The 23,613-nt window shown below is 41.2% G+C and overlaps 1 protein-coding gene across 5 annotated transcripts in view; it reads left to right on the plus strand.

Moving 5' to 3' along the window:
• LOC108025875 (zwei Ig domain protein zig-8) overlaps positions 1 to 23,613 on the plus strand; it is a 163,749-nt gene that overhangs the window by 85,039 nt on the left and 55,097 nt on the right. For all 5 annotated transcript variants that reach the window (XM_050887230.1, XM_050887240.1, XM_050887235.1 and 2 more), the window contains one exon: positions 17,266 to 17,402. In XM_050887230.1, coding sequence (XP_050743187.1) covers positions 17,354 to 17,402 — 49 coding nt within the window. In that variant the 5' untranslated portion in view covers positions 17,266 to 17,353. The remainder of the gene's footprint in view (positions 1 to 17,265; positions 17,403 to 23,613) is intronic.

Here is a 23,613-nt window from a genome sequence, read left to right on the forward strand (position 1 = left end):
TGGCACTGATCCCCCTTTTTTCGAGTGCACTCCGCCTGCTGCCTCGTATTCGATTTCAATGGCGAAAAAGATTTCCCCCAGCCAGTCACTTAATGTCAGTTAATTGAGCTGCCTGCCGCCACGCCCCCAGATGCTTTTTGCATAGGATTAAAATATCCTTTGGCAACGGCCCCCGAAACACGGCGGCCAACAAAAGAAAATTAAAAACGAATTTGAATTCGAAAAGGGGGCAAAATGAATGCAGGCGTCGAATAGAATGGCTGGGCGTGGCTGTTTTTTAATTGAAACTGCACTCATCATCATCTATCATATTTTGCAGCACTGGCAGCGTTATTTTTGGCGACTTAATTAAATTGCCAGCCCGCAGGCGGTGGCGCCGCACGAATTCATGCATGTTCACATGGGCAGCTCGCAGATGCGCATGCACTGCAGAAATGGTCACCTGCCTGGGGAAAGTATATACAGATTAGTCGCAGTGATGGGAACGGGGATGGGGATGAGGATGGGGATGCGGATGGGGCTCGGCATGAGGATTGTGTTTAAGTGAGTGATAAGACCGGCACTCGGACACCGGAATCCCCAGTTGTGCATGCAAATGCATGGGATTTTTCTACTGCCCGGAGACTCGAATGGGGGATACCTTATACGCCGGCCTTACGCACCTATTTCCGTTTCCGGTTTGCACGACCCCTTTGGGCCCGCCTAAAAGCATGCTGCAATATTTTGGCTCCTCTGCAGCACCTGGGTAAGTGTGTGCGTGCCCGGGGAGGCACAGGAAATATTGCCTGTCAAACATATCCTTGGCTTAATTCATGCGTTGCCACCCCCAGAGTCCACAATCCAGAATCCAGGATTCGGGATTCAAGATCCTGCCCAATGCCGCGGCATATGCGGGCGTGCGTGCCGGGTGGGTAAACCAAAAATCGACACACACCGGCACAACCCTACACCCATAAGCCATTTGACGTGGCACGTGAGTCAGCTTATGAAAATCAAATTTCTATACAGAAACAAGACGGCGTATGAGATATTTGTTTGCAGCCACGACTCGGCAAATGCCCTTCAATGATGGATATTCGCCTGGAATGGCGGGGGCGGGGCGGGGAGGGCACTCCTCGACAGCCTCGCGGAATGTCAAAGGTATGCGAACTTCCCCGACCGGGAATTTCCATCATTTTTAGGTCACACATCAGGAAGCAAGAGGTGTGCAGTGGGAGAATATCTCATGGTTATGAATAGACATTTTTGGGAAATAACAAATGGTTCATATGTATGAGCGATGTGGAAAAAATGGAGAAAATTTCAGGGTTGTCAACTAGTTTTTAAATATTTTTATCATTGACATTTCCTTAAAAACAAAGATCCCACTTAATATATTTATTTAAGCTATAATTATATGTATTTAATATTTTTGATCCAATAAATATACAAAAGCCGGCTGTCGGAAAACAAGAACAAATCGATATTATCGATATTTATCGATTTTGTTATTTCCGCACAGAAAAACTAATTTTTTAATTTTGAAACGATGTACATTATATTTCAAATTGTTATTACCTTTCCAATTTGTTAAGATGTTTTATTATTCAAACCCTTACTTTTATTTTAGTCTTGAATGCTTTTTTCTTTGTGTGCCTCGCCGGCCTTAAGAGTTTTCCCAATAGATCGTGTTCGAGATTTGTATTTATTATTCCACTTTGTGCGGGTTAAATCAAATTTGCATATAAGACATCGACTTCAGGACTCGCCGAACACTTCCACGTCCACATCCACGTCCACATCCACTTCCACACCCACTTCCGCTTCCAATTCCCGACCGCAAGCGCTGGCAAACTTGATGAAAGACTAAGAGCCGCCGCGTATTATAATCAATGGGCGAGGATGTGCGATGGCATGGTAAATGGTATATGGTTCATGGTGGGGGGCGTGTGTGTGCGAGCTCTGAATTGAGGTTTTCACTTCAAATTGGTTTGGTTTAGTTTGCCGAATGGATTTCGGTTAGAGCGCCAAGTGCTGCGGTGGCCGGGAAGATGTTTCTGCTTCAAGATTCTCGGCCCGAGCTGCCTGGTGCGTGTGTTTTAATCATTTCACGTGGCGGCCCAGGCTCAAGGACACGGCGGCCTAGCGGCCTGCCTGGCTGGCTGTTTGTTGGCCAGGAAACGGAGCCTCTTTTTACGCCTCCCAATCAGTTGTTAGTCAATCAGAGCGGGGGCCGGGGAGCCGGCAACAGTTTTCACCGTGTTTGAGTGAACTTAAATCAAGTCTTCCCCCCCGAGCTGCCGGGCAAAGTTTTCCACTGCCGTTTAGTTGTTGTGGCCCGTAACTAATATAAACATGCCTGCCAGGGGGCAGGCACTACTCCCACTTGTCCCCCGGCTCCTCCTGCTGCCACTCCTCCCTGGGAAGGAGCCACTCCTTCCTTCCTTTCTTCCTTCCTGCGTGTGTGTCTAAGTTATTGAAGTTGATTGTGGCTGCTGTCCTTGTTTGACTGCCTGCAGCTAACCGATGTAGATGTGGATGTGGACGAGGACGTGGATGTGGATGTGGATATTTGGATGTGGATGTGGATGTGCTTCGGAGTAGACCACAGAATGCGTGCACGTTATGTTTACTGATTGAAGTTCAAGCGTTGGCCAAATTAAATACAGCAAACTAACACAAGAAAGGGGGAAAATAGTGGCATACGGCAGTGGCAAAGGACCGCATGTACATACACACTCACCCCGAGCAAAAAAATAACCGGAAAAGTTGCTCAGGGCAACTGAAAAATTCTGGGAAAATTACAAAATAAATTTACATGGTATTTTCATAGGGAATTTAATTATTCCATGGCTAAATTAAATTAAACATTATTAAGAAAATGTGCTGTGGAAAATGTTTTGAAATATTTGCACATTCAAACATAAATTTGGTGTCCATAATTGGAGGCTTATTGAGGATGCTTTAGTAATAACTAACAATTAGTATTTATTAGGTTACTATTTAATTAATTTAAAATTGAAATGGTATTTGATCAGCATATTTATTAATTCATTTTTAACGGCTACACCCTAGATTAACTGGGGAAAAACACTAGAGTATTTAGTAACTCCAAACTAACTTCGAAAAAATATTTTAAAAATCCCCATTTGAGTGTAGGACTCCATGTAAATGTCAGAGGTAACTGGGGGAAAACGGAGAGGACAGGGCGCCAGCCAAAATTGTAGCCAACCCATGAACAGCAGGAGGGAAAAATGCTGCAGAAATGTGTAACAAAGCGTTGTTACTTCATTAAAAGCGTTTGATGTGCGCCTGTGTGCGTGCGTATCTGTGTGACGGGGGCGACGCCGTCTGTGTGGGTGAGCTGGGGCCACGCATATGTCACGTATTTGTTTTGCAGTTGCTCAAAATTGTCCCAGCCCGTCGGTTCCTCTTCATCTGCAACCTCTTCGCATTTTCGCATTTTCTCGTTTTTCCGTACTTAATGAAAATTGCTCAGGTTGCAGCAAAAAGCTGCTCGTTTTTGTTTTCCCCTGCAATTTTTTGCTGGATTTCCTGCTGCTTTTCTCGTTACCACCAGTCGCCTGACGCATATTAAAACCGAAGTTGCACATTTTTTGCCCGCCTCCTTTCAATTTCTATCTCCTCTTATTTCGTTGCCACACATTTCAATACAAAACCGCGCCACCTATGCAAAGGGTTTACGGAAAAAAGGGGTGGGGAAAGAGAGGGGTATGACCGAAATTAAAGTACCCTAAAAGGGGAATTAACATCCTGAGGAACGTTCTCCTGAGATTTTTTTAAAAGGAATATTTTTCCTATGACTTTTATACTTTTATTACATTAGATATTTAAAAGCATATTACCAAATCATATTAATACATTTTAAAAAGCAAAATAAACTCTAGATTAACATGTATTTGAGATGATATGATTAAATGAGATTTAGTATCCATAAGAACGTTATCTTGAAATTTTTTTAAAGGAATATTTTCCAAGTACAGTTCCAAGTCTAAGTATTGAACGATTTTCTGTGACCTCTTAAACCACGATGCTGTTGATAAATTCACAGCTCTTGGGTTTATTTTTCATAAGAATCGAATGTGCAATGGCACCGACTTGCTGTTCTGGAGTTTGAAGTTGGGATTTTCCGGCTGGGAAAAATGGGATTGGGACTCGAATCGCATGGGTGGCGGGCAGGACTCTCGGAAGGGGGCTTCGGAACGTGCGTTCCACTTACGCAGCGACGGTAACGGTAACGACGGCGATGCTGGCGACGCTTTTAGCAGTCGCATTATGCATGCAGCAATGCGGCGCTGTCTGTGTGAGGGTCCTGCGAGTGTGAGGGTCCTGCGAGTGTGCGAGTGTGCGAGGGGCGAGTGTGTGTGGGTTGGTTTCAGCAAAAAGTCCAAAGTAGGGCATGGCACTTAATTGAAAAACTTTTATGCGGTCGACAACGCAGCGAGCGAGCGAACTCGGGGGGAGTTGGGCGGCTTTGGGGACTGGAAGTGGAAAAATGGCGGACAAGCGGACAAGCGGACAGCACCTTTCCTGCAGAGCCACCCCCCCGAAGCCCCCGACCGCCACCTATCCCCCGACATCCCCAGCAGCTGTCCCATCTCCTGCAACGGCAATAAAAAATAGTTTATTGTGGCACACAAAAGGCTTTGTCCTTGTCTCATATTCTTCTCGCCTGCCCGAGTATTTTGATTTTTCCCCACATTAAGCCCGCTTCCATCACTTGCAAAAATGCCACTTTATATGCCGGAGAATAAATGTGTGCGAGTAATTTGCATATGCACACAAAGAGATAGATGGGAATTGGGATGTGCGGAGGTGGTTTCGGATTGGATTAGGCTGGGCCTGGGATTGCCTAAGACAATATGAGCTGGGCGGTATCCGTCGCTCCTTGAAAAGCCACTCTGACTCAGAGTAATGTCCCGAAAAAGCCAGGTATTCAGCGCTTCTTCACTACAGTATAAGAAGACCATAGTCAAAAAACTGAGACCCTTATTTTCACCTAAAAAATATGCACTATTTGAAAATTTGGAATTAGCCAGAAAATAACTGCGATCAACCATCTAGGTTTTGCCCTCGGACCTTTTTTGACCAAGTTACAGCAAAAAAGAACCAAGAAAAAAAAATCGATTTTTCGCCAAAAACTGAGAAACCTATTTTCTGCCAAAATAAGTATCAGTTTTTTGGCCGAAGCAAAAAAAGTAAAGGACCAAACATGGAATGTCATACCTTGCCGAGCTCGTAACAAAATTTCCAATCGATTGGCATTCACACCTTAAAAATTTTATTTTTGAAAAAATTTCGCAAAAAATGACGATGCTGCCCGAGTTCTGAGGCCGGTCTTGGGGCCCTGGTGCTGGCTCTTGTTTCTGGGCGACCAGAACTCACCTGGCAAGATTGTAGGAAAGTAGGAACTAACGAGATTCAATCAGTGGCCACTTAAGCAGCGGTTTCTGTCGTTAAAATTAAGTATATTTACTTGGAATCAAAGTTAAGCCTGGCTGCTGTCGTCTGCTGCTGATCGCGTGATTGTTGTTATTTCCCTGGGCCAGTGTTATGTGCAATTACCGAAATCGAAACAAATTCTATGGTTCCACTAGGCAGTAATTCCCCAACAAAACGATCTATTTGCCGATTACCGGCTGCATTCGAAGTCCCAACAGAAGCAAATCGAAATGACAAGACATGAATAAAGGGGCCCCAAATAGTAGTACGGGAATGTAAAATATAATGACCTCTTTAATGGAGATCCAGGGCGCTTTTTATCAGATCAGGTTCGTTAAAACCAAAAGTAGACGAAATTGAGGTAACACTCTTTTCCCAACTGAGTTCCCAGAAAACTTAAGGCTGCCCGATAAGCTTGTAATGTTTGTCTGCCCTCTGGCAAATAACGAATTTGGTTTTTGGGATACTGAAGGGTTCTTTCTAAGCTCACAAAAATCCCTAAATATGCAATCCATTTATTAGATCCGCAAAAAATGGCTAAAAAGCAGGGAAGTGGATAATTTTAAGTAGCTTAAAATTAATACTGAGCTGAATGAGTTTTGGCTAACTTTGAAAAGAAGAAACAGTTGCTAAAATAGTTGATCGATGTATGTAAGTATTTACAATGATGCAAAAATAAGTGAAATACCTTTTGTAAAAATTTGATTTTATATTCAAATTAATTCAAAACCATTAAATTTTAGGGATGAATTTAAAGGATAAATAGATAGGTAAATAAACAGATAGATAGATAGATGATATATAAATATGAAGATAAAGATAGATGGAAGATAAAAAGATAGATATATTTGATAGATACCGTCATTTATAGAAAGAAACATTGAAATATAAATACCAAGATAAGTGGATAAATAGATAGAAAGATAGATAGATAAATTAATAAATAGGTACTATTTATACATACACGATACGCAGATACAAATATACAAGGATACAAAGATACATAGATGCATAGATACATAGATACTTAGATACATTGATACGTTAATAAAGATGCATAGATACAAGGATACAAAGACACAAAGATACTTAGATACAAAGATACAAAGATACAAAGATACACAGATACAAAGATACTTAGATACAAAGATACTTAGATACAAAGATACTTAGATACAAAGATACAAAGATTTACAGATACAAAGATACATAGATACAAAGATACAAAGATACACAGATACACAGATACAAAGATGCAAAGATACAAAGATACAAAGATACAAAGATACAAATATACAAATTTACAAAGATACAAAGATACTTAGATACAAAGATACAAAGATACTTAGATACTTAGATACAAAGATACAAAGATGCAAAGATACACAGATACAAAGATACTTAGATACAAAGATACACAGATACAAAGATACTTAGATACAAAGATACACAGATACAAAGATACAAAGATACTTAGATACAAAGATACAAAGATACTTAGATACAAAGATACACAGATACAAAGATACTTAGATACAAAGATACTTAGATACAAATATACTTAGATACAAAGATACTTAGATACAAAGATACAAAGATACTTAGATACAAAGATGCAAAGATACACAGATACAAAGATACTTAGATACAAAGATACACAGATACAAAGATACTTAGAAACAAAGATACTTAGATACAAAGATACACAGATACAAATATACTTAGATACAAAGATACTTAGATGCAAAGATACACAGATACAAAGATCTTTAGATACAAAGATACTTAGATACTTAGATACAAAGATACTTAGATACAAAGATACTTAGATACAAAGATGCAAAGATACACAGATACACAGATACAAAGATACAAATATACAAAGATACATAGATACAAAGATACTAAGATAAAAATATACAAAGATACATAGATACAAAGATACTAAGATACTAAGATACTAAGATACAAAGATACAAATATCCAAAGATACATAGATACAAAGATACAGAAATACGGAGATACAAAGATACATAGAAATATAGATACCTATATATATAGATACATTGGTAAATGGAAACAAAGATACATACATAGATACATTGATAGATTCACAGATTCATAATTAAAATTATAAAAAGATTCATAGATAGATAAATATATAAAAAGATAGATCATAGATAGCTGATAGATTTATAGATCGATCGATAGATAGATAGATAGATAGATAGATAGATAGATAGATAGATAGATGGATAGATAGATAGATAGATAGATAGATAGATAGATAGATAGATAGATAGATAGATAGATAGATAGATAGATAGATAGATAGATAGATAGATAGATAGATAGATCGATAGAGTGGAAAATATACAGAGAGGTGGATTTATTGATAGCTTTATAGATAGATTCGTAGATAGCTTTATAAATCGATTCTTATATAGGTTCATAGATAAATATTTACAATAAATAGATAAATACATAGATGGATTATTAAGTAGATAATTACATAGATAGGTAAGTATATAGATTCAAAGATAGGTTCTTAAATAAAAATATTCATATATAAAATAGATACTCAGATAGAAAGATACATACGTAGGTAGATAGATAGACAGTTGCTGTGGAATTCAGCTATATATCTTAAGGTGATGCAAAAGAATGCTTCACTCGACCCCAATAACCCTTCGATCTCTGGATTATGAGCTGTCAAATCGCGAATTATAGCCGTATATTATATTATAGCTAACCGCTCCCAAAGGGTGGTGCCACCCAACCCAAAAACTGGGAAACTTATTTTCTGCCAAAATAAGTATCAGTTTTTTGGTCGAAACAATAAAAGTAAAGGACCAAACATGGAATGTCATACCTTGCCGAGCTCGTAACAATTTTCCAATTTCCAATCGATTGGCATTCACACCTTAAAAATTGTATTTTTGAAAAAATTTCGCAAAAAATGACGATTTCCAAAAAATTGAAAATTTGAAAAAATTTTCAGTTTTTAGAATCGGCTTGAAAGTAGCTGCGATCAATTACCTAGTTTGTTAGCTGTCCAAAACAGTGCGTCTTTTAGCCCTCGGACCTTTTTTGACCAAGTTACAGCAAAAAAGGTCCTTCATTAAAGGTGAAGTAAATGTTTTGGCGTCTCTGGTGAAAATTCATTGGCCTCCATCACCATTGCTTTTCCACAATATCCTTCACATTTTAGCGCTCAACTGGTTATCAAGTGGTGCGTTGAGTCTATTGAAAATATATTGCACATACGCACCGTTGCCATGCCGTGCATTTCCATTTTGCAATTTAGAGCCGCACGACACTCGCCTTTTTTGCTCAGTTAATTTAAATTTGCATATAACATCTGGATGAACAGCTGCGGAAGGAAGTTTGTTAGGCGGAAGCTCTAAATGATTTTTAATTGCAATTATTTGTGCCACAGAGCCCTTAGAAGCGGCTGTTGGGTTGTTTGTGGAAAGTGTTGTAGGGGCTCTTGATTTTTTACTTCGACTATGAAAAACTAAGTGTAGTTTAGCCATATGAAATAGGGTGATTGTATGAGAAGGCACCCAACTGTCCTGCCTTTTTCGGGAGCCTTGTAGAACCATCATTAGGAACTGATAATCCCCTTCTCGATTTCTGCTGGCTTCGCTTTCTTTGGAATGGCCGTGCGGAGTGCAGTGGGCCCAACATTTTAATTGGATGTGCATTATACGGAATCAGCCGGATCAGGGAAGAGTCCTGGTCCGCAGTCGTCGGAGGAGTCTGTTTATCAATGGGCTCCTGTTCGAGTTGCCAGCTGCCAGCTGCCTTAACCCTCGGCAGCCCCTGCGATGCTGCTTAGCCCCCTGCTGCCCGTCCGGCATTTGTGTGCAGCCAACACAGTGATGAGGCAGCTGACATGCTCGTCATCCGCATCCGAGCCCCTTCTCCTGCAGCCTTTTGAGATTTTCCGGGCGCGCAGCGAATGAAAATCCAATGATACGCAGTCACACACACGCACAGAAAGGCGGCGAGTGCAATTTTCTGCCAACTCCGCCGCACATTTGCGGAGAATTGTTGGGAAAGAACATGGGAAAAGCGCAAAATCATTACGATTTGAATGCCATAAAATGCGTTTTCTCGTTTCGGTTAGGGGGGCTTGGGGACCCCCCCAAAAAAAAGGGGGTCGGGCATTGTCTGCTTAACCGCAAAGTGAGCAGGAAAATGTCTTTTTTAGTCGACAGCTAAACACCATTCAGTCTGGCACTCCCGATCGCACTCCCTTCTATCTTGCCGCTCCCCCGACATAATAAACCCAACTGTCGCAGACAGGCCACGCCCCCCGAACACCGACCACGCCCACGCCCACGACCAGGGAGCTTTCCCATTTCCCATTTCCTCGCACATGCAATTGGCAGAAGAAACCTCAACACACAAAAGGCGTCGCGTGTTCTTCGTTTCCCCATTATTTTCCCTCTTTTTTTGTTTATCCCGGTCAACTGTTGGAAAGTAGAGGAAAAGCGGAGGTTGCACTACATTTCCCACCGCCCCACCGCCCCCGAAAGAAACACCTGGACTTGCACATTGATTTCGCTTTCACTTGGCCCAGCTCCCCGAGCAACAGAAACAATCAAATTCAGCTTAACGACAAGCACTTGACTTACATAGCCCCAGCTGCAGACAATCGCAGGAGGGCCCAATGCAATAAAATGGAATGGAGTGAAATAATGCGGGGACTACTCTTAAACAGGACATCCCTTGGGCCGGGTCTTCATATAGCTCCTAGTGCCGAAAAGTCTTTTAAGACACCCGAATGTAAGAGCCTAAGCTCAGCCCATTTGAATAAGCACAACATCATAAATGTTATAGTCCCTGCTTAAAGGTTTTCTAACTCTTTAAGTAATATGAAAAATACGAAAGTAATATGAATATTATCATAGTCAAATTCAGGACTTAAGCATTAAGTTTTTTATATTATTTATTTTTCAAGGTATTAAAAGTAAGTAGTTGGAGTGCTCCTTAAAATTACTCCAAAAGACTAAGCATTTATCATGATTGGGAGTAAATATCACAATAATTCAACCACAGACAAAGTTATATTTTATATAAAAGTAGAAAATAATATGTAAAATAATTCAAGTTCTTAAAAATATGTAACTTCTAAATATATTATACCTAATTTATACATCAATAAGTAGCTTTACTGAGTATACAAGACAAATATCAAGGGCCAATTTGTAATGGAAATATGGTTGTGCACAATTTGCAGGTAATTTTAGTATGAGAAATAAGCTAGGAAACTATATTTTAATAATATAAATTGGTATATCTCCATCAAAAAAATGATGAGCTACTTCAGGTAATTTTAGTAAGCTGGAGCAAAATATGCAAATTTGATATATCTTCTCGCAGAAAATGAAGAGCTAGTTCAAAACAAGCAAGGCAAATATATTTTTCACAATTTAAGAAGGATAATAAGCAAGGAAATATATATATTTTATAATATAAATTGAAAAACCCCTATGCAGAACATGATAAGCTACTTCTGGTAATTTGACTAGGGCAATGCAAAATATGCAAGGCAAATATAATACACACATATATATATTTTCATTCAGGTAACTCGAACATGATAATATGCAGGCAAACATTTTTCGTTATAATATAAATTGATAAGGCCCTATGCAGAAAATGAGGAGCTACTTCAGGTAATCTGAGTAAGCTAATGCAACGTACGCAGGGCTAATAACTTATAACAATGCAAATTGATATATTACCATTCCAGTAATTCAAGTAGAATAACATATTAAAAAAATACAAACTGATAGAACCCTGTGCAGAAAATGACGAGCTACTTCAGGTAATCTGAGCAGGCTAGGGAAACGCATATGCCAGGCAAATAGTAAATATTTAATTGGGCGCGCATACCTTGCGCTGCAGATGCAGCCCGCTCGGCCCGGCTCGAGGAGGGCTCATCCCTGCCGAGGCACTGCAGGATGTCACGAAGGAGATAATAAAGCTCTTAAGTTGCCCGAGGCAATGAGCACACTGCCATCCCAGCCGTACTTTAACTTTTTTATATTTTCCCCAGCTTTGCTGGCTGTAACCCACTTTACAACTTCCTCGAGCACATCCATATCCTTCCCCGCACACAGACACATGGATGTGGGCCCGGCGCATCCTTGCCCCTTGAATAATCATAAACTAACGGCGCCTCAAAGTATGCAATGCTTTTGCAGAGCTGCGTTCGCGTGTGTGTGAACTGCAAAGGGGCGAATTAAATTGCATTTTGTATTGATTTCAATTAAGTTCTGTTCACTTATCCTTCGCCAGGGGCTGGGGGCTGCGGGAAGGGGCAAAACTTTGCCCTATCTGTGCGGCAGTGTGGCAGTGTGCCTTCAGCTCCCGGCTCTCCGCTTTGCCGGCAAGTCGAGTGGCGTGTTACGTATACGCCTCGTTGCGCTCCGATTGGCTGGCCCTCGCCCCTGATTGATTGTCTAATTGTTTCGCCGGCAAAAGTGCATCAGCGCACGGAGCTGGGTGCCCCAAGCAGCCCCCTGCCGTTCTCCATCCATCTGATTTGTGGCCGGCCCTGCCTTCGATTTCAGCTCGTAATCTATTAAAAATGTGATTTTAATGCTTTCCATGATATCGCCCCCGGCGCACACTCGAAGATTTGATATCAGCGAGCCAGGGGCGGGGTGTGGCCACGAAAATGTAACTCGATATTTATGCGCCGACTTCTTGGAAGAGCGTAATCCTTTCGGCAAAACGCGTATTAATAAGCCCGCCCAAAAGCCATTTGTGCGCGCGCACATGTCTCCGCACATTAAAATGTCAAATTTGGAACGCAAATACCCTGGCACGGGGCCCTTTTATTGGCCCCGTTTTATCTGCCATTTGCGCACAGCGGAATTTAATTAATGGATTCGCTTGCAAGGCGTCTAATCGTAATGAAAAGTAATGCGCCCACACAAAATTAAAAGCCAATTAAGCGGTGACGAGCTTCTGCCATAACTCACTTGTCCGGCTCCCCCTTCACCGCCGCCCCTGAAATGCAGCCGCCCCTGGGTGGGGGCCATAAATGCCAATCATTGCAGTCCGGTAAAAAGGACTCCGTCTTCCGGCTCCTTTCCACACTGCGCGGCGGCAGCCGAGGAAAAACAAGGCGGCCAAAAGGCAGGCGGGCAAAAATAACAATTCAGCTTTTAATTTCATTGCTTTGAGCACTCTCCTGGGATTCGCATGATAAATGGCGCCGGCCAAAGCCAAGCCCCGTGGAGCTGGGAAAAGGCAGCCAAGTTCATTCACACGGCTTGTGTAAATACGGCATTCGGATATCGACACTGAGCGAAAAGGTGAGGGGTAAATAGGGCTGATTAGGTCAGGGCATTAACCCCAGAGTTTGAGACATTTTTTGGAAATTTTCTAACATTTATTTGGAATTTATAAGCCATTTCTTCGAAAGCACAGCATTTTTGAAAATGCACACAAAAGTAAAGATATCAATAATATCAAAAATAAAAAAAATAAAAAATATAATATTAAAATGTAATACAACATCACTAAAAATGTGCCAACATATATTTATCTTTTTTTAAGGTCATTAAATGTCGCTTGAAAATATTTGTTGTGGTACTTTTTCACTTTAAATATATTTCTTGAATATATTTTTCAGTATTTTACAAGCTTATAAATTTGCTCAAATTTAGAATATATTTCTCGAATATATTTTTTCAGAATTTTAAAGCTTATAAATTTACTCAAGGAGTGTATTACATTTTGTATTTCACTAACAAGAGCTCAAAAATAATTCTTTTGGGTACATATATAAATCCAACGCGCCTGAAAGTGTCTAGGAAATGAAAGTCAATCTGAAAATGATAGCCTTACCGAATTCTCTTAAAACCTATTTCTATTTAAGTCAAAAATACTCGCAAGACAATGCCACTTTTGTCTCCGTGATGGCCAAACAAAGTGCAATTATTCGGCGTGCCGAGCGGAATGCCATCGCCCCGTGGTAATCCCTCAAAATATGTTTCGGCCAATTCCACGAATGGCTAACCCTAACCCCTAATCGAACTCTCGAATTCGTGGGCAACTTTTTCAACTTTCAAAAAAGAGAGAGCACAAAAAGGGAGCGAGGAAAGGCATTCGACTAAGCACTGAACCGCTTGATATCGTTTTAATGAAATTCGAATTGACTCCCACACCTCGAAGTGGCAGCCATTTTGTATTTGCCTCAACATTTTAATCTAATTTCAATGTTCTCGCCCCAAAAGTGGGGGGCAACGGAGCGGAAACGCTGAAAAGTTTCGCCCCGGTGAAAGTGGCGGGCGGGAAACGAGGGAAATGGGGAAAGTGGGCGGGTGGAAAGCGGAATTCACGCAGGACGGGGCCGATTCGCGTGAAAAATTTTGTGGTCAGTTGTTTGGGGATGGCCATGTCCCAGGGTCTCCCAATCCCCCTTTTTTTGAGCACCACTTTCCCCGCCTTTCCCCGATTTCCGTTCGCCTGTCAAAGCGGTAAAGTTAACGCCAATTGCCAAACGCTCTCAATTAGCTTTGATTAAATGGAAGCAATCCCCACCGCTCCCCATCGTGTTCGTCTTTATCTGCTGGACGGTAGAAGGTATTAACATAACTCTGACAAGGGGTTCGGCGCCCCTGGATTGCCCATAAATAAAGCTTAGTTTGAAGTGTCCAAAGTGGGGAGGAAGATCAGAGGGAACTGTCCCAAAACTGCTCTTATACAAAAAATGCTGCATACCTAAAGGCGTTAAAGAGGATTTTTATTGAAACTCAACAGTTATGAAAAACATTTGAGAATAAACTCCGCTTGAATCTTAATTGTATACAAGCTTTAACAATTAAGAGAGAAGAGATATCTTAGACAGAAGTATTGTCTTTAAATAGGACTTAATAAAGTGTTCAAAATGGGGCACGTTAAAAGTGCTGCATACCTAAAGGGGTTAGAGAAAAATTTTTAAGAAAACAATCTTCTTGAATCGTAGATCGCAGAATCGAAGATATCTTAAGTAGAAGTATTGTCTTTAAATAAGGCTTAGTTTGAAATGTCTAAAATGGTCGAATGTTCAAATTGAAAAAAGTGCTGCATACCTACAGGCGTTAGAGAACAACTTTTAAGAATATATTCTCTTTGAATCGTAATTTCTACAATTTAGCATTCAGAGGTGTTTTAGGTTCTTATAAATGGATTTTAAAGTAATCAACAGAAGTTGGAGTAGCAAAACTTAATACTGAGGTGAAAAACACCATATTAAGTCCCTGAAAATCGAGAAAAATCAGGTGAAAAGAGCTTGAGAGGCCATTGCGAAGCAGCAATCATTAATATTGGTCCTCCCGTCGGCTGGGAATCCTCCAGACGACACAAATCGTTGTGGGCCCAGGCTGGGGAGCACCATTCACATTTCGATTCGGTTGGGGACATATGGCTCTCCGGGCACGGGTAATTGCCGGGTTCCGAGGGATGCCAACTAGTCGCCTTATTAGGATTTGATTTGACCCGAAATGCTTGCCTTTGACAGCTCTCTCCGGATTCCTTTGGTCCTTGACTGTGCTGGCCTCTGGTTCGCGTAGCCTCCTCACCTCTGCCCCTTTCATTTGCATTTTGCAGTTTGCTTTTTTGCGCCTAATTAAGATGACCAACGATGCAGGCAGCTCAGGGCAGCAGGAGCTGGAGCAGGAGCAGGAGCAGGACCGAGTTGGCCGGCACCCGACCGAATCTGGCCGAATCTGGCAGGACCTGCAGCTCCGCTGGCGCATCCTTTGAGCCACACTGCGCACAGTGGCTTCCCAGCCCGGGCACGGTCCCGGGCCCGGCTTATTATCTCATCTAATTTACGGGGCTTCCCCTTTCGACCTCGCAGTCGCCCAACTAAATGAAATCAAGCCGTGTAATGAGCAAAAAACTTTCTAAAATGTGCCAATGCTCCCCGAGCAAGATGGAGTCCATAATTTTCTGTTAACGAAAGTCCCCCGGCGCACCGCCGCCGTTTTCCCTTTATTACACTCCGAAAAGTGGGCGAAACTGTGCTCGCTAATCCGAAAAAGTCGCCGTAAAATAAAAGCACTTGGCGGAGCGTTCGTTATCATAAGGAAATTACGCCCCACAGTTGGGAGATATGGGGGTCACATTGGGATTACCTTGTGATAGATGGAATCTATATGCTAAAGCGAAAACCATTTTAGAATATAATAAATAAAAATAGTATTGATTATATTTTTTAAATTATTTAAGACTGAAATATTGAAATTCCAAATAAGTTGCCAGAAATTGTATTTTCTTGGATATAATATTTAATAATGGCATTAAATACGTTATCTTATCAAAAGCAAATTAGGTTAAGTTGCCTTATGTTGAAAAATATGTGTTAAATATTGTGATGTCCTCATAAGATTTTAAACCCACATTTTAAATAAAAGAATTGTTTTAAAATATATAAGACTTTCGGAAAATGCATTTCCTACAAAAAAGGACCTCTTACAAAGTTTATTAAGCATATAAAAAAACCTAAGTTTCATGTATTTTTTAACCTAGTAAAAGTCTTAATTCCAAACATAGCCCTAAAATATGCCAGAAATCATTAACCCTTTTGTGACATTTTGGCACATTTTTTTGCCAACTGCATGTACTACATTTTAATAAAAACAATTTCGCGCATTGCGCTGCCGTTTGTGAAGTGGGCAAAAATATTCCGGGAGCTGCGACAGAATTGCAAAAATTTTAATTGTCGCTTGCCGTTGTTGTCGACGTCGCCGCGTCCACGTCCTTTGCATCCACATCCACATCCACATCCGCGTCCGCGTCCAGCGCCTGGAGCCTGCAGGATATCTGCGCTCCCGTGTGTCCTGGCCAATGTTAATGTGTCCATTGTGCTGGTTAACAAAACCAATTTGCCTTAGTGGATTTTTATGTTGCGCTTCGGTTTTGCAGTTCAGTTTTCCAGCTTTCCAGTTCCGGACAACACTTTTGTCTGCGGTTTTCCGGGCTTGTTTGTTTGTTTGTTGCCCGTTTGTTGGCTTGTTCGTCCGTTTGTCAGTTTGTTTGCCGACTCCATACTGTTGCTACTGTTATTGTTATCCGCCGCCCTGTGTTTTTTCGCCTGGCCACGAACTTTTTCCCGCTGGTGTAGCTCATGATTCGCTTTTAATTGCACTCCGCCGCGGGGCTCTTTTGGCCAACAAGAACGAGTGGGAAGCAGAAAGGGCTTTGTTTTAGGTCTAATTCGGGCATGTGTTTTGGCCACAAGGCTGGCAATCCATGTTTAAATGTTTAATTAGTAAAGTATAATAATTATTGAAACTTAATAAGCTATGAAGTTTTGACCAATAAAATGTAGGAAACATCTAACTACTAGCTTTTTTCGATATTTTTTTTAATTTTATGAGAGAATTATGTGGTTCAATAGGTGTAAAATTGATTGTAAAATAAAAATGAAATGAAATAAAATATGGAAAACCTCTAATACCAGCTTTTTTTGATATTTTTAAAATTTTTTAGAATAATTCAATTTTTAAATTAAATGTAAAATAGTGGTCTAAGACAAAATTATATGTTGGATTATGTATAGTAGGTGAATTAATTTATTAACAATTATATGTTGGTTTATAAATAGTAGATGAAATTGATTTATTTATATCCGATTTTCAAGGATACTTGATTTCATAAAATCATTATTAGCCTTTTTTTAAAATTCTTTTAAAAATCATAAGCAGTCAAGCAGCAGCAGTTAATATAATAATCTTATTGATTTTCAAACTTTTGTATAAATATTTAAAGGAAAACCTGCCTAATGATTTACATTTTCCCCTCCCCTTTCAGCCACCGCAGACCAAATCGAGTTCCTGACACACAGCCTTGGCAGTGCTGATTGCTTGAGTATATCTCCAATAGAAGCTCCCAAATCGAGATGTCGACACACAGGCTAATTTTTCTGGGCACTCTGTGCCTGCTGGCAGGTGAGTACAACTATGCCCACCCCTACTGTAGGCTCCTGGGTGTCCAGGAAGGCATTTCTTGGGGGTTGACAGCGGGTTTCTGGAATCGCAGATGCCACGCCCCATCCGGGCATCCGTTTTGCATGCGCGGCACGTAAAAACAATTTCGTTTGGCCCGCGACTGCAGCTCCATCGGCGGGAGGAGCATCCCGGGCAGAAATTGTTTTAAATCATCTACTCCGCCATCTATTTTATAAACTGAAATTTAAAATAACAAGCCGTAAGCGTGCTCTGATTATGGGGGGCGTGGGGGGCAGTGATATCGGTTGTGGAATAGAAATAAAATAAGGACAGCAGCGTTTCAGCGCATCGCAAATTGCAAATTGAGCAGAAAAGCATTCAGCTGGAGTCTGCGGGGATGGGCACGGGATTAGGGCTCCTGGCTCCTGGCTCCTGGCTCCTGGCTCCTGGCTCCTGGCTACGGGCTACTGCAGCTACGGATGCGGCGTATCCGTGGGATGCGAGCACAGCACAATGCTCGTTAAAATATGAGTAGTTTCGATTGCAGATGTATATACACAGCCCTGGCAAATTCGATTTAAATGAGTTTTGTGCAGCGGCCTTTGATTGCTCAATACTTTTGCCTTGTTTCATTTCACTGTTTTTCAACCCGGCCCTCCCGCATTTAATGGGTTTTCGGGGTCACCACCGTGGCACCAACACCTCCGCCTGGTGAAATTAATGCTCAAGTCAACTGAGGGCAATCAATAAAACGTCAGCCGGGGAAAAATTGTCGGTCTGATTAAAGTCGGCTTAGCCGCCTTCCCGCCGACGCTCGTGCCTTTGTGCCCTTCGTGTCGCTTTTTTGGTTTTCCCCCGGAAAACCGGAAGGAGGAGAGATCAAAGGGCGGCGCCTAATGGCAAACGCTAAATGGAGAGTAATCAATAATTTTGTGACAAATATCGGTGGGCAGAAAGTTTTCCTTTCAGCCAGGTGGCGTGGCCCAGGCAAATTGAATAGCAATTAAAGCCAGGTCTCCAAGCGAACCGGGTCATCGCCGTGGTGACCCCGTTGATAGGGCGAGGAGTTCCGCAAAATTGGTATTACTCAACAGGTTGGTCGTTAGTTATGGGCTAATGAATGAATAAGTAACTACAACTGGTTGGAACTGTGACTTTTCCTTTTGATTTCTTTTCTTTTCTAAGGAATATTGTTAAAAAATGTATTTAATGTTGAAATATATTCTTTAAAACTATACATTTTAAAAGTGTACTATTTGGTGTTAATACTTTTTTTAACTTGGTGACCCCAAAGTGTACCCTTATATTTAAATTACTTTCCTTCTTTTTTAAAGTTGTTAAAAAACACAATACCTTCAAGTTAACATTGTTATGCAGACCATTTTTTGTCTAAAATATCTTTGCTTTATTGCTGTTCTGTTTTGTTTTTCATTATTTCTTTTAACTTGGTGACCCCAACGTGTGATTTCCTTTTCAATTATTTTATTTTCTTGGTAAAGTTCTTAAAAAATAAATAATGTTTTATTCCTTATTAGTGGCTCCTTAAAAAATTAAAAAAGTATGCTCTTCTGTTAAGTAAGAATATTATTTTTTATAAATTGGTGACCCCAAAGCTATTTCCTAAGAGTCCCTCTGAAGTGTTATTACCTTTTTTTAACTGAAAAGGACTTCCAAGATATAGATCCCAAATAATCTCCACAATTTTAGGCACTCCCCTCGATTGCCCAGATCTCTGGAGGAGACTCGAGTGACATAAATCAGGGCACCTCCCTACCGCTGCCCAGCTCCATCCCCCTCCACGGCAGTCCTATCAGCATTACAATCTCGTCTCGCCGCACTGGCCAACCGCAAGCTAAATAGTTTCGAGAACGGCCATTATATGGGATATATGGGGGAAATATGAAAAATGCCATCAAAACGCCGCGAAATGAACTCCGACTTGACGGACTGAGTGACTCGCCGGCTGACTGAATGAATGACTGACTGAATGACTGACTGACTTGGCGGAACTGAAAAGACGCTGGGCCATTTATAACCGGGCTGCGGGTGGCTGGGATTGGGTTGTTTTGGCAGGGGGCTGTGGGTTAGGGGTCGCAGGTTACCGGGCTCCGTGGGCCATGTTCCTCTGATGCGATAAGAATAATTGGAATGTCAGTTTAGATGCGCGCACGTAAAATGCGAACGCAAAGCGACACATACACATCCATTGCCGCCCCAGGAACAGGGCACAGGGGCGTGGCATGCTGCAGGCCAAGCTGGAGCACTCGAAAATGTTACCTCGTATTTTTTGGAATTTTATAAAGCCATATTTTAGGAAAATAGACGTCCAGTAAGGAATTTAGATACTCAAAAATTGTAATTCTAGGATTTTAATTCAATAAATAAATAAATAATGTTAGACTTGCTTTATTTTCCTTCCTACATTACTGGATTTAAGTTAAGGTATCATCAAAATTCAGATAAATTTGTATAAATTTGTGTTAAAATAAAATACATTTTAAAATGTATCCATTTAGTTACTAAAAAATAAACCCAGTGCCACAAGGCCTTCAAGTTTCGTCTAAAAATTAAATATATTTTAAAAATATTTTAAAGGTATTAACATTTTTTTTGTACGCCTATAAAAATGTAGATAAAAAAATCTATAGGTGAGGAACATTTTATAAATTTGTATTATTATAATATAAAATTTAAAATGTATCCCCTCAGTTACTAAAAAAATAACCAACTGTCATAAGGCGTTTAAGTTTCGTTTAAATAATTAAACATATTTTTATAAAACTTGTTAGAATTTTTAAAAATTTATAAAATATTAAGAATATTAAGATTTTTTAAAACTTTCAAAGGGCTATGATCAATGTTGAGAAAATAGCGAGTGGTCTGCAAAATCTGCTCGTAATAAGAGACAAGCTTATATCATTAGTCTTGAAAAATTACTTTGGATATTTTTAAAAAATTATAGGAACGCAGTGAAAATTCTAAAAAATATTTAATGATCTAATCTATGTTATAGCTCCAAACTTACTAGGATTCCCCATGTTGTAAGGGTGATATCACCCTGATTTTCTGCGAGTGCAAGTGCAGTAAATATGGCACAATAGTGGCTGCAACATCGCTGGTTTTAGTGTTGCTGTTGCAGCTGTTGCTGTTGCTGTTGCTGTTGCTGCTGCTGCTGCTGTTGCTGTTGCTGCTGCTGCTGCTGCTGTCGTCGTCGTCGCCGGCGCACTTGGCTGAACAATGACATAAGTCTAATGACAAGCAGAACGACGATGACGACGATGGCCGAATGGCGAATGGCGAATGGCAAGCGGCGACCGCAAAGCCACCGCCAGGAAAGGAGGTCCTGGGACCCGCGGTCCTTCGCAGCGGTGGATGCCGGGGGGCACCCGGGGTGTTGCCAACCAGAGCTTCAGCTGCTGCGATGACACTGACAACAATGACAACGCTGACATGACATGCCGCGCGGGACGAGGGTCGCCGGCACAAGCGACTCGACAAAAAAGGAGAAAATAAAGCGGAGGAATTTCGAACAGAGCGGAATTCCAAGTTGGCCATAAAGAAGCTGTAATACCCTAAAGTATCCGGCGGAGAAAGCTTGCAGGGCATTAAATTTCCAACCATCAGATACAAAAGAAGTTGTTTATATTTTGCCAGCCTGGGAGAGCTGCATGCTGGGTGGCACTGGCTTTAAACTCCGGGCTTTGAGAACATGTCACTGAGAATTGGGGCAGGGGATTAACGAGTATATACGTATAGCCATATATGGTTTATTTCCGGTTTTACATTTTTATTTTACTGATTTTTTTATGGAGGCAACTTACTTCGATTTAAAAACCTCCTAGTTCTAAGGAAGCATGAGTATCTTTTATGGAATCTTTTATTTGTTAGTATTTTTATTTTATTTTAAAGAGTTTGTATACTAGTCAGTTTAAAAATATATATATTTTTTTAATTTAGTTTACTTCTATTAAGCTAAAATAAATTATATGATTTTTTTTTAATATTTTAGAAGCATTTTTATGAAGACAACTTCCTTTGCTTTAGAAAAACATTAGTATTTTTTATAGTATCTTTTACCTATTATATATAAATTTTGTTGTATATTAATGAAAATTAAATATAATACGTTTTTATTAGGTATTATTATATCACCCTAGTTTATCATCTTTTCGAGCTGTCCGTTCCAGCGAGGAGTCGACAAAGAAATCAAATTCTAACACAGTGAGGGAAATCGGTGGGTGGTGGTGCGTCAGGGGGTGGTGCATCGTGGGGCGGTGCATCGTGGGGCGGTGCAACAGGGGGTGGGGCTCGAGTGGGTGGACAGCTGGTGGGCAGTCTAAGCATAAATTTAGCTGCATGCTGCGGTCAGCAATATGCGTCCATGATAAACGAGCTGGGCCAGGGTTTTTCGTCCTGCCAGCAGGCTGGGGATTTTCGGGGGCTGTCAGGACACCAAGAGGCTGCAGGATGGAGGACTCGGCCAGCCAGCCAGCCGTGCCCATTTATCGCCCAAATTGAAATTGAAAATCAGACAGGCGCAACGCGCATCGCCGGGAGAATCGGGAGTCGGGAAGCGGGACCGGGCTGCACTTGTGTCCTGCCAGGCGGCGGCATGATTAGCTTGTTGCGCATGCGTTGTGGGCGTGGCCCTCGCCGGGGATCCTGCGAGAGGTCCTGCTGCTGACAGGGGGACTCGAGGCGGCGAACCGGCCGACTCACTTGCCACAAGGATGTGCGACTGCCGCCTGCTGCATGTTACGTACATGTTGCTGCTGTGCTGCAACTGTTTTCGATGTTGCTGCTGCCACTGAGATATATTAAAGTGTTGTCCTGCTCGCTTTTCCCACCCCGCCCCCGAAGTTTTTCCTTTGCCCATTGTCGCCCCATTGCAATTACAGCTCGCCCGCTGCCCGGATGCCTTTGGTGCGGTTTCGAGCGATATTGCTGCTCCTGCCGAGGCCATACATCATCCTGCGCTGTTGTTGCTGCTGTGACTGTTCAAAAACATTGAAAACAAGTCAAAGAATCGTTTGTTTCTGTCGGCAAAAGTCATGAAAAGTGTGAGTTATGTGAGAAGAATCGAGGCAGACAAACACGAGTTGGGCTGGGCAGTGCGAGGGGGTGCCAGTCAATGATATTGGGAAAAATAAGTAAAAATGTAGCATTTGTGATTCATTTTTATATCATATATCATACATTTACTGAAAAATATTAATAAATAAATCGAAAAAATACTATAAAAATTAGTCTGGAATAGGAATATTTATTTAAAATATAATTATAATATTTCTTACATTTACATGTATTCTATTTCTTAGCCCCTGAAAATCTACATTAATGTTTTTATCGTTGAATAAAAATTGGTTATTTTTTTGCAAGGATGCAAAATATTTTATATCAATTATATTTAATGGTGTTATATTACTAGTTATAATAATTTATTGTATTATTTTCCCAATAAGGCTGAAATCATCACTTCCAATGGCCCAAAATCCTGAGTAATAGGTACCTCAAAATTAAAAAGTCCACTTGATTTTCGCAGGGCAACTTCGGCTTTGCCGTTGATGGCCAATTTCGGTAATATTTTTCTGTTCTGCCAGAGGAAAAAAATAAAATGACCGGAAATTATGAAAAGGAGCCAATTGAAAATGTAAAATTGCTGAACTTGGCACAAAACTCATTTGACATTCAAATGGCAGACCGGGGGGCGGAAGGGGGGCAACACATTGGGCGGCATGTTGAAAGGATATTGGGGCCGCCTTCCCCGGGGGGTGTGGCATTTTCACTCGATTTTCGCCAAGTCCCCGGAAAAAGCGAACTGCGAATCGCCGACGCTTCCTGCGCCCGCCCTTTTTCGGCTAGTTTCTTGCCCGCCACGCTGGCCACTTTTCCGCTTTTCCCACTTTTGCCACTCTGACTTTTTCTTTTTGATAAATGTCATGGGTTGATGGGCTGCCAGGGCCATTAGGCGACAGCCTCTCAGCCCGGGTCAACAATATATTACACGCTTATATGCAAATGAGTTCGATTTCTGACCAACCGAAAAGGCATTATGGACTGCTGGACTTGACTGCGAATCGCTGGTGGTTGAGGAAAATTGCCAAGTTAGTGAATTATAAAACGGCCGAGGGCAGCTGCAGGGGCGGAAATGCCCCTCAGAAATTGAAAATCCATGCGGAGGGCCAAGGGGGCAGCAAATTGCTATGGATTT

The sequence above is a fragment of the Drosophila biarmipes genome, chromosome X (assembly GCF_025231255.1).
Source record: "Drosophila biarmipes strain raj3 chromosome X, RU_DBia_V1.1, whole genome shotgun sequence".
In the NCBI taxonomy this organism is placed as follows: Eukaryota; Metazoa; Arthropoda; class Insecta; order Diptera; family Drosophilidae; genus Drosophila; species Drosophila biarmipes.